Here is a 12768-nt window from a genome sequence, read left to right as displayed (position 1 = left end):
TTAGATTTTCAAGGGCTACTGGAAAAATTTTGAGAAAGGTTCATTATTCTGTCTACAGCATTCAGAAAAGCCTTTCTATTTTAATATGAGGGTTGTTTCAAATATAATTAAAGATTTTATAATACATGGTGATCATTATTCTCAAATACTCAGTGTATTTATGTGTATGTGATCACTAAAGCTGGATTTCTGTCTTGTAGTTGAGAATACTGTTTTAAAAATAAAGTCTAATCCAATTTCTGTGGCTATTAAAAATCTGTGGTAAATGAATAAGAGAACTTTAACACTGGTATGAATCCCAGAGCAACTAAAATGTGCTGAGTCATCACTGCTTATTGTACACTTGAGTAATTGGGAATCAGTGGTAAATGAGTTCCATAGAGCAAACTACTTAAGAATTCCCATTTATACCCACTCCCCCAAGAGCTAAAACAGATTGAAAAATGGAATAACAGAGAACCTTGAAGAACTACTGTTTGATTACCTTGATTCATTTGCATTTATCATTGCCAAGATGCATTTATATTAATTTATTCCTTCTCTTAGTTAAGTCCATCAAAGTTAGAAAAAAATGAAGATGTGAACACTAATTTAGCACACCTATTGAACATACTTTCAGAGCTTGTGGAGAAAATATTCATGGCTTCAGAAATACTTCCACCGTAAGTGGTGAAATTTTAATTTGACAAACGGTACTGCATTTTGAAAAATCTGTAGTTCTAAAACATGTAAACTTTTCAACTATCTTAATGTTTTTTACTCTGAAAAAGTTTTTTTTTTTTTTTTTTGTCTTTACAAGGTAAACTGTGTTTAAGGCAAAAGAGTGACTTGAAGAAACCATGGTGGTGAAATATTTACATTAAAATAAAAACAAAATTGTGTTTTCATACAGGCTAACATGTCTGGTTTATAAAGTAACTTGAGTCATGAATAGAGACTTATAATCTCAGATTTGAGATCATAGATATCTTAGTTAAACGGACACCAGACAGTTTGTACCTGCTTAATAGCTTTTAGTGTAAGTGAATTCACTTATTTAGGTAGAAGTTATCCTATAAAATCCATATCACTGGAATCTGAACTTATTTCCTTTGTGTTCTCATTCCGGTACTTTTCCCCCCTTTGCATTAATACAGAGGCACTGTAAGAATGGTAAGATTTCTTCCAAAGTAAATGTAAAGAGTTGACTAAATGATGATGAAAACTATTTGTTTTCCTTATCCCTTGCTGAGTGTGTCCTTCCTTCCTTGTAGCAGAGTACTTTTTAGGGGGAAAGGCCAGTTGCATTCATATGTGTATTTACCAAATTAAGCTTCTGGCAGCAATGAGATCAGCATTTTTCCCCTTGGTTTGTGTATTGAGATGATTGTGTTGTTTTGGCAGGACACTGAGATATATTTATGGGTGTTTACAGAAATCTGTCCAGCACAAGTGGCCTACAAATACCACCATGAGAACAAGAGTTGTTAGGTAAGGCTCATCAATTTACTTGTTTTATATCATTGTGTATAGTATGCAGAGTGGCTGAAAATTTGGAGTAACAGTATACAACTCAAGACTTTTTTCTTTTATCTCAGAACCCTGTTGAATATTGGCTGAGTTCGGACAGCTACTAAGTTTTAACTTTATTTTTGGGGGGACGTTACCAAGAGATATTTAGCTACTTTGTGCATTTCTGAAAACCTCAACGCTTACGTATAATCAATTCACTATTGGGAATTTTTATCCTGTGGACAGAAAGGTTAAAAGTTACATAACCAGCAAACTCTTTAGCTAACTTTATATAGTAGTAATCGTATACACATTACCTACACGCATGTACATACATCTAGAGAGGAAGAAGAGGGAAGGGGAGAGTGGCAGGAGTGAGACAGAGCTTGATGTGGTGCTACCAAGGAAGAGCAATAATGGAACCACTGTGGTGCTGACTGATGGGTTTGTAGCAGTGGTTCTGTGCTAAGCTCCAAGCCAGAACCTCCAGTTCCAGTGAGCTTGCCACACAGTAATTAGGAGGAATTGCTTTGGGCAAGTCACGGGATGTTGTACCTTCTGTACAGCGGCGGGACACACTTTGATATCACTATTTTAACTTTTTCTGATGAGGAAGCAGATCTGTAGAAGTTAAAATTGTTTGCTTAACTTTATATAGAAAGGGGTCGTACTAAGGCAGAACTAAAGGCCAGCCTTCTAAGATTCAGTCAGATCTCTGACACCATTGTAGGCTTTTGGTAGGTACACCCGGCCCACTGAAGACCACTGGAAATCAGTGTCAAAGCGTCAGAGAATATATAGGGGTCTACTAATAATAGATTCAGTAGAATACATCCTCCTGTCATGTTATATCCCATTAAAACAAACAAACAAAAACTAGACAACCACTGAAGACACCAATAGCATACATTTAGTTTTGAAAAAATGTGTTAATCCTGCCCTCAACCAAAGTTTTGTAAAGAGGCTTCTACTCTTCGTAGAGAGTATTTCTCTTGGTTAGTAATGATATGACATAAGAAAGAATGACAGATTCTCTATTTTTTCACTAGTGGCATAAGATTCAGCACAGTTTTGTGTGTGATGTAAATTAAAGCCTCTGTAAACTGTTTCAAACAAATATAATTGTTAAACAAACACAGCAGGAATTTCTGCTGTGTGAATCGTCTGACACGATAGGGTTTTTAAGGGGCATTGATGCCCAAGGTGATGATTTCTGTCCCTACTAACAAGCCTTTAAATATATATGTATGTACCTAGTATCCCTTTTAAATTTAAAATCACCTCTACAAATTCACAGAAAATAGATTTGTATACTGAAATTCTTTCATGATTAAATTATAGGTTATAGTTCAAATTCAAACAAGTATCAAAATGTTTTCAAGCAAATTTGTGCAAGATTCTTCATAAATGAGCTGATAATTGTGTATTATAATTGCAATAAATGGTATCTGAGAAGTAACAATCATTTTCTAAGAGTCCAAAAAGTAGTAAGCTGTCATTAGGTTGGAAAGTAAATATCGTAAAGTTGACTTATCCTCTCTGTAATGGAGAAGGTGAAAAGTGAGGTCTTTTTAATAAAAGCTTTATATTTATAGCATTCAATTGTATACATTTCCATTTATCAAGAAGTCACTTTTCTGTACTAGAATGGATTCTTATTTTTAGGATTCACCAGCAAAATCAGTTATAATCAACTTGATTTATAACAGATTTTATTTGGATTCACCAGCAAAATCAGTTATAATCAACTTGATTTATAACAGATTTTATTTGGCTATTCTATTTAAAATAAGGAAAGAAAGAAGTGAGACAATGAGAGTTTTAGCACCATATAGGCCTGTCTCTATAAAAAGGATTAATTCATACTCCTATAGTATTTCAGAAAATCTTAGTGTTCCTAAAGCTACTGCTTCCTCAGAGTAAGTATACTGGAATAAATAAGGAGTTGTCAAGACAGTAAATGTTACAGATGTAACTTACATCTTCCCAAAATAAACTGAAAATTCCAAATTTGGGAAAAGTAAATAGTGTAAGAAGCACAGATACACGTACCTTAAGTAAGATACTTAAGCTATTTTCTTAAAGCTTTGTTTGGGCTTTTTACATCAGTTCAAAGCTCATGGTTCTACAAGTATTAAAATTTTTGTTTATTATTTTTATGTAACATATATAGTAGTTTTCTAAAAAGAAAAAATTTCCCTCCCATTCAGTGGTTTTGTTTTTCTTCGACTTATCTGTCCTGCCATCCTGAATCCACGGATGTTTAATATCATCTCAGGTAATCAGCTTTTGATAAAATTTTGGAATTAAAAAAATTAGAATAAAATTTCATATTCTTTGGTAAGGTTATTCATTTTTTCTTTTACATCTGATTTTTTATTATTCTCCAGTTCTAAGACTTGATATAAAACATTCCAATGCATCCTTATCTCCTTCTTTCCTTTTGCTACTTTACCTTCTGCATTTTGCTGCTTTTCTTTCCATCTAGTATCTGAAACCTGAGGTGGCTTGATTAGACACGTATCACTTTTTCCCCATTCCCACCTTTGTCTCCAACTCTCATTATGATGACTTTTTTCCACTCTGCAACTTGGCTTTTTCAATTGGGAAGAGGATTCTGTGTTCTCTTAGCCCATGCCAGACTCTGTCACTACCATTGCAAGCTGTATTTTAAAGTCAAATTAAAAAGATAACTACAGTTGCAGTAGTACTCTATGAATACTTGACAGTGGCCCTTGAGAGATAGAGGTTTGTGACCAGTTAGATAACGTTAATTGGCCAGTTTAAACTCCAACAAACCAGATTTAGTTTGCTTACTGCCCATATGTCCATTATGCAAGGACTTTCAGATGCCATAAGTTTCTTTCAAAGAAAGGTGAACAGTGTTATTTGTGACTACAAATGTAATAATGAGCCATTAACAACAGAAGGAACCTGAACCATCTTTCTTTTAGTAATTAGAAGCTCAAAGTTGTATTTAAAAATACTTCGGACTGCATCTTAAGTTTTACCTTATTATAGTCATCACATCTCTTGTCATTATCTTCTATTGCTATTAAAATGGTTAAAACCATGGTTCTATTAAGAATTAAGGGTTTAGCATTCTGTTGGAGAGATTAGTTTATCTTAATGTTGGCCTCCAAACCAATAGGCTATACTTATTTACAGTTCAGCTTAAGATTAATCTAAAATCACGCAGTCAGATAGACCTACCTATACATTTTTAGTTACATAATTCTGTTATGTTTCCGGGCTTATATGTAATCGCTACAGATGGTTTTCATTTACACCATACTATGTACATTCTCTAGGGAAATGTTTCCGGACTAATCTTTATGTTTGATTCTGTGATATTCTAAGTTTATTTTTTTTCTCTTCAATATAAAGCAGAAGTCCCAGATTTTATCTTTGTTATTGAGCTCTAAAGTGATTTTGTAGTCATTTGGAGGTTGGTAATAGGGAATTGCTCAGATTGCAAATTGCTAACCTGAAGGGGTTGGAATTAGCTGTGAATTATCATGAAGCAGGTGTGTGGAGTGACTGTTTTTAGCAATAAAGATAAAGCTTTAAGGGAAATATCAACCAGCTGAGAATTGCTGAGTCTTGTAGCAGCTTTTCACAAACTAGAAGTATTGATAAATGTATTTAACTCCCCCCCCCCCCCTTTAATTCAGGTTTTCTTGTGAATTATACAGGTCATGTCATTTCCAAGAATGTCAGTATTTTTAGCAGGAAAAAAATGTTTAAGTGTTAAACTTTATACTGCTTTCCCTGAAAATGCCTTTGGAGTCTGTGTTACCTGTACCCAATTTTTCTTTTATAGATTCCCCATCTCCTATTGCTGCAAGAACACTGATATTAGTGGCTAAATCTGTGCAGAACTTAGCAAATCTTGTGGAATTTGGAGCTAAGGTAAAAACATTTTGATAAATCACAAATGAAACCTTGAGATGATAAAACCATAGAATATAAAGTTTTCAGTAGTGTCTCTTGCATAAAGACTATTCATTTTTGTTGATATGTAGGTCTTTTTAAAAATATTAGTATATTTTAATGTATATTGTATATTTTAAATGTATATTTTAATGAAATTTTAAAAACCACTGTTTTAGCAAGTATACAGAAAACTACATTTTCTATTTCCAATATATTCATATTTTCCTACTCTTAAATATAAAAGTAAGCATATTTTTAAATGTACCTATTATTTATTTTCACCATAAACATTCACTGTAAATAACTCAGATGAGGTCTTAAAACATTTATATGTGATCCTACATAAAGGATAAGGATTGTTAATAATCTAGTAGTGGTTGTACCATGTGGCCTGATTTTGTCAGTATTTAACAAACTTCTTGCCATACCTGGAAACATAACAATCATTACATCATCATATAGCTGTTAAGTAGTCTTTTACTTAACATTTAGATGGCTTCCAACTTGTCACTCTTACAAGTATCCATATATATTTCCTTTCAAAGTTTTCCAGTTATTTCCTTAAACTTAGTTTGGAGGAAAATTCCCAAGTAAGACTTTTTGCTTTCCAGAGCCTTGCCAAAATTCAGTATTCTGTTTATTTTTTTGCCAACTTGCTGGAATAATGTTACTTTGATTTTTCACGTCTGTTTCATTGGAATTGACTGATGAGGTCTTTATCATTTTCTGTGTATTGACTTTAAAAGAGCTTCTGTTAATACTAAACATTTTCTGTTTTACATCATAGCACATTTTTAAATAGGCTTAATATGTTGTTAGTATGAAGAGCAGTTTATTGTATGGCTTAGCTTCTGAATTTATCTGAATAGTGAGGAAAGTTCTATTACCTATTCCTGTTGCAGTCTTTAGCACACTGTATTTTAATTATATTCTCTGCTAGATTCTAAGCTCTGGGTTGGGCCCATGTTGATCTTGGCAGTTGGCAAATAATAGTTTCTCAATAATTATTTTTGAATGAATTACAGTTGACCTCTGACACACAGGTTCAAACTGCACGGGTCCACTTATTCATGGTTTTAATGTATTTTCTCTTATGATTTTAGTATTTTCTTTTCTCTAGCTTACTGTATTGTAATAATACACAATAGAATATATGGAACATACAAAATATGTGTCAATTAACTTTAGGTTATCAGTCATGTTTTGGGGGGGTCAAGTTATTTATGGATTTTTGACCACTTGGGGTAGTGCTCTGGGTTTTTATCCAGAATTTCTTACTCTTTCATTAAAATACTCTAGTTCCTTGGTATAGCTTTTATTAGAAGGAAAAGTTACAATTCTTGTGAACATGTACTGGTATTGATGTTCGTAATTAGATACATAAGAATTCTTGCTACACGTTTGGTTTTGATGCCATACAGTAAGTTTTTTGTTCTATTTTTAGGAGCCCTATATGGAGGGTGTCAATCCATTTATCAAAAGTAACAAACATCGTATGATCATGTTTTTAGATGAACTTGGGGTATGTATATAATTTTTAAAGTACTTTGAGACCTATAGTTAAGGTAGCTGAGAGTTAACTCATTTAAGCTTCTGACTCTTGATCTCAGGCTATGAGTTCAGGCCCCACATTGGGCTCCACTTAAAAAAGGCAAAAAGCTGCCTATTTTTGTCTACTTTCATAAGCAAATTATTGATTATAACCACTTATTTTTACACCAAATGGTTTATATCAAGTACTTACTATGGTAGCTTTTGTGCTTCTTGTGTTATTTTTTAGTTTGTCTTGTTTTTCCATTATCCCTTTAGCTGGTTCATCTCTTTACTGCAGTACTTAGCTGTACTTGAAACAAGATGGATGACCCAGATCTGACCAGGTTAAATAAGTAAATGGACTGTAGAGTGAATGTTCTTGGGGCTTCACTAGGAATAAAACACATGGATTTAATATTATATACTTCATTCAGTGGAACTACCAGTGTCTTATGTTTTTTAAAAATCACTATTTATAAATTAATAGAAATGGTTATATATTAAAAAATTCCCTAAGACCCTGTATTTCTTAGTAAAGCTTAATTTTCTTGTTATAGACTTACAGAAACTAAAGTATATTAGTAATTCAGTTCATTAAAAAACAAATAGGTTTATCAAAAAGACTCCCAGGTTAGCCAGGTGTTACGGCATTAGGGAATGCTAGGGTAGGAGACTGAGGTCTCCATGTTTGGCCTTAATGTATTCAGATCCAGTTAAAAATACAACCACACCAGTATGCTCTGCAGCTAACCAGTACTGCCTGAGTGTCCCTCGTTTGCTACCTCAGGGATAAAACCAGTGTGAAAGAAATTACTTGCAACATAATAAGTCCATACTACTCTTTCAAGACTCACTTCAAATTATCTACTTCAGAAGGGCTTTGATGGGAACTAAACCTGAGTCCAAGACCTTTTCATCTGCTTCCTAAGTATCCTCTGCAATCCTGGATATCCATGTTGCTATGGTCGGTTTACCTTTTAGAGAGACTGCAAGTTCTCTGAAGGCAAATACTGGTTCTCTTTCCCCTCTAGAATCCTCCATTCACTGAATGAATAAATGGGTAACTGAGTTAATTAACAAGAATGGACTGTATTTCAATTGTTTGTTCATGCCATAGAAAACTATTTTGCAGTTTTTAGGAATGCAGTGGATTTAGTCAAAAGTACCAGCAATCTGAGCCCATGTTGAATTTTATTCCAAGGCTCAAGCCAACATTTGGTGTTTAGTACTAATAAAGTACTAAGTTATTTAATGACCCTTAGCTGAAGATGCCATAATCAACACTGATCATTTCCACACATTATCAAGTGTTTTGGGCACAGGCCACAATAATAGCCTGACAGGTTCTCATCACGCTTCCACAGTGTAACTCCTAACTTATGTAAACTGATAAATCTGGACAAACTATCGTAGCTCAAGTTCTCCTTGCATTTAATCCAGATTAGCAGTTACACTGTTTTATGATCTATGTGCCAAATCAAAAAAACCCCCAAAACTCTTGTTCGGTATTCTTGTTATTCTGAATACCAATCCTGTTTAAGAACATTGGAGCCTGGTTTTGATGTGAATATTAAGGTCCCAGAATCTTAGAACTGAAGGTTACACAGCATCTTAGACTGTTAGGAGAAATGTAAGAGAATAAATATTATAAGCAATTAGGATCTTTTCAGAAGTGACTGTAATGATTTGTATTTCTAAATGCAATCTTATCATTCCCGTAAAGAATGTACCCGAACTTCCGGACACTACAGAGCATTCTAGAACCGACCTGTCCCGTGATTTAGCAGCACTGCATGAGATTTGTGTGGCCCATTCAGATGAACTACGAACGCTCAGCAATGAACGTGGTGCACAGCAGGTAGGTTTCTGTCAGCCTTCCTTAACAGTGATGTTTGATTAGCACTTAAGCAGAATGTCAGCATAAGACTCAGAGAAGTAGCTGAATTGTGGTCAACATTGTTATTTTATCAGTTATATTTTTAAGAATCTGAATCCTACTCCCCAAAGATCTCGGACCCAGACCAGAAATGCGTGTGTTTGACACCACACAGCGTGAACTCTCAAGTCAGTAGTGACGTGGGCTTATCACACGTACACAGCACGTGGTCAAATGACTTGCAAGCTCCAGATTCAAAGATTCTGGAGTGTGGGCCTTGAAAACTATCATTTCTAATGAGCTCTTCCTGAGTGCTGTTGCTGTACTGGCCAACCATGTGGCAGGGGCCTTGGAGAAGAGATTAAAAGTAAAGCATTGTGTTTGTGGATTCCAAGTTTTCTTCAACCAGAGATTCTAATCACTTTAGCAGAGTATGTGCCACTGGCCCACTTACGTATCTGTGGTACATACAATGTCTTGCAGCTACACTGGACATTTCATTGTTTATTATGATCTGCCTTAATTAAAATAAAATTCTTATTGGAGAATTTGGCCTATTTTTAGGCCCAGTGTAGTTCTATTTCTTCCATGATCCTCGATCCACTAAGGATAATAATGTCATTTGTAATGATAAATCTATCTTCTGGCAAGATGTTCTATTCTAAGTAGATATGAAAATGCCAAATGAATTTCTATCTAGTGTACAAAAATTCTATCTTGACCAAAAATACTGAGTCAAGGACTTAATGATAGAAACCATCAAAATTTTATGCTTTAAGTAGAATGGTTAATATTTTATGAATTCCTTTGAATCAACGTGACTATTTACAAAATCCAGGTTCCCAGAAATTTGCCTGAACTTTCATTTCTTTACTAATTATTTTCATACTATTTTTCCTTGTTTTAGCACGTACTGAAAAAGCTTCTGGCTATAACAGAACTGCTTCAACAAAAACAAAACCAGTATACAAAAACTAATGATGTCAGGTAGCAGCCTTGGCCCAAGTGTTCTGCTTGGATTCAGCATGCCCAACATGGTAATTCACATCAGTACAATGTCTCCTTTGCTCTTGCCAAAAAAATAGCACACCTTTCCACATTCCAGTGATGTGTGAGCTATGCAAACAAAATCCAAGATTCTGCTGGTGACTAAATGTGCCAGCAGCTTTGTAAGCTATCTGTGCAGGAAATTTGCACTTTTTCCACATATGGGATCAATCTTTACCAACATCTGAGCCTTTGTGTACAGATCACCTTTCTTTCACATGACAAAATGCTATGAGACTGACTATACCTTGAACTTGGAAAATATATTTTCAATACATCCAATTGCCAAAGTTTTGCTGCATCTTTGAAAAAGAACTATGAAACCAACTGACAAGGAAAAGGATTCTAACTGGATTGCTGACTGTTCTTACTGTAACTTCCTCCTGATTAGGAATATGACCGTTTGACTGTTCAATGACTATTTGTATTTACAGTTTTCAGAGTCTGCCATTATAATAGGAACAATCTTTGCTGTATACTTTTTTAAAATACTGTGCTATTTCTCTTGCTGGAACTGTTGAAAGAAAATATGATCTATTGCTCATCAGCTTTATTTTTTAAACACCACTTATTTTGTTGGAATTGTCAAAGACTGTATTTAGATCTCATGATGCTTTCGTTAAATGTTTACAACAGTAAATAGTTTGAATTCAATAAATATTATTGGTCACTGTACTGATCAATGCACGTTACCCATTCATCCATTCTGTAGACTACAATTTATTTTGTGTTTAAAAGTCTGGAATGCTTTTGTTGAAAGTACTCATTTCCAAATTGATTTTTTTTTTACACAGTTATCCATCTTTGAACTTCTGACTACTTGTTCTATCTGCTGCATATTTAGTTTGTATAGTTTTGCTTCTGTATATGTATTTTTGTGAAATATTCACAAGGGTTTAAGTTAAAATAAAACCAAGGGTTATCTTGAATAACTGATTACTTCTGTCTAAATACAGCTCAGCATTCAGTTTCATCATTCTCCTCCTCCTTCTGGGGCAGTTCAAATTTAGCACCAGAGCAAGGCCCGGAGAGAAGAATCACAATTCCTTCTCTCCCATGAGTGTGCAGGGGAGAGAAGGCCTACAAAAAGTAAATGGCAGAAAAGCATTTTCCACAGTAACTAACTTTCCAAGAGCAACACTTCAGTTAACACTTTAAAATACAGCAAAGGTGTCAGCTATTGGAGGCTGTTTCTTCTGCAGACGCAGGTGAACAGCCTCCTTTTCCTTGGTGTCTACGCAGTTCCCGACCTTTCCCATCACAACTGCTTCACAGCTGCACTGCCATGGCAGTAGCCCAGTTGGGTTACAGGACAAAGGATGGACCAGAAGGGATACAGACCAGTGACCACTCCAGAAATGTTTCAACACTATGCAAAAGAGGGCCAAATCCTAGTGCGCGGCAACTTACTCTTCCCCCATCCATCACTCATCAGTCTTCACCGATACTGACCTATCATCCACCATTCCCCTGGCAGGAATTTCCTCTTCTGCCTTTGATATTTTAATGCCATCTTCATCTCTAAAGCTGTAATAGGAAATGTGTCATGTACCTTTGTACGCCTTGCAGTAACTAGTTGGGTCAAAGATGAAAGAAAACCACAAACTTTCTAAAGGGGCTGGGTAGGAGACTTTTCAGAAATAAATGTGGACCTTGCTCTGATACCAAAGCTTAGTGACCTAAAAGAGAAACAGGATCAAAGGCATGAACACTACACAATGGTGTCTAGAGACGAGCAGCACTGCTGCTTCACTTGGACTGCGTAAGAAGGTTGTCAACTTAAGCTTCTTCTGTTCTATGTAAAAAAAAAAAAAAAAAATCACGCTTCATGAATTTCATTCATTGTTCTACAATTAGAAGGTGCTAAAAATAAACCAAAAAAGTCATAAACTTTGCAAAGAATTAGAAGAATATTAGAATATAATAAATACTGCCCTCAAATACTGAGGTGGAATTAAAATGGTACCTGCACTTTCATGGTAAGCATGGCCTGGGATGTGCTGACGCTGAAGACCGCTGTGTAGCCATCAAACTCAGATTTACAGGGCTACTGAGTTCCTCAGAATTCCTACAACCAGGGATCCCTGGGTAGCTCAACAGTTTAGCGCCGCCTTCAGCCCAGGGCATGATCTTGGAGTCCCACGTCGGGCTCCCTGCAAGGTGCCTGCTTCTCCCTCTGCCTGCGTCTCTCTCTCATGAATAAATAAATCTTTCCAAAAAAAAAAAAAAAAGAATTCCTACAACCTAGTTTTCCAGACAAAAATTTGACATTCATAATTTGGTTCCAACTTAGAAACTGAACAATAAGATCACAGTTAAATACCCGAACAAATGAACACTTAGAATATGCAAATACCACTCCCATTAATCCTATGAAAAGTAGGCATTATCTTCCCTATTTATACCTTGGAAAACTGTCACAGCTTTAGAACTCGACCAAAGTCACGGAGTGAAACAGCCAAGGTCATACCCAAGTATCTTGGTACCATCATCTGTGCAATTACATTTTAGATCAGCTCACTTCAGTTTGAATTCAATGTTTTGAACGTATTTAATTTGAAAAGTTCTTAGTAACTATAACACCTGTTTATATAGATTGAATAATGTTAGTTTTGAAACAGAATATACAATTTGCTATCTGTTCCCCTACAGCAAATTTTATCTTTTCGTCTAGATCATATCCAAGACTATGTGTTTATCTGATTTCTTTTTTAGAACTTATTTGGTAATGATTTCAGGTAACTGAGGGAAAAAAATGCAGATGATGATTACCCTGGGTTAACTGGCTTTCAGTTGAAGTACATTTTTGTCGTTTGGTAGTTCTATACAAAAAAGCTAAGTATATCACGATGACCTTTGAGACGACATTTATAAAGGTTTCTAGA

The 12768-nt window shown here is 35.0% G+C and overlaps 1 protein-coding gene across 1 annotated transcript in view; it reads left to right on the top strand.

Annotated features, from left to right (window-relative positions):
- Positions 1–10812, top strand: part of RASA1 (RAS p21 protein activator 1) — a 109286-nt gene extending 98474 nt beyond the window's left edge. The window contains exons 19-25 of the mRNA XM_072736858.1: positions 547–662; positions 1384–1470; positions 3702–3769; positions 5315–5403; positions 6872–6949; positions 8684–8818; positions 9744–10812. Of these exons, the coding sequence (XP_072592959.1) occupies positions 547–662; positions 1384–1470; positions 3702–3769; positions 5315–5403; positions 6872–6949; positions 8684–8818; positions 9744–9827 (657 nt within the window). The 3' untranslated portion in view covers positions 9828–10812. The remainder of the gene's footprint in view (positions 1–546; positions 663–1383; positions 1471–3701; positions 3770–5314; positions 5404–6871; positions 6950–8683; positions 8819–9743) is intronic.
- Positions 10813–12768: the final 1956 nt, after the last annotated feature.

Source organism: Vulpes vulpes, chromosome 14, assembly GCF_048418805.1.
Source record: "Vulpes vulpes isolate BD-2025 chromosome 14, VulVul3, whole genome shotgun sequence".
In the NCBI taxonomy this organism is placed as follows: Eukaryota; Metazoa; Chordata; class Mammalia; order Carnivora; family Canidae; genus Vulpes; species Vulpes vulpes.
The sequence above is the reverse complement of the archived record's forward strand: the minus strand, read 5'-3'. Positions and strand labels throughout refer to the sequence as shown.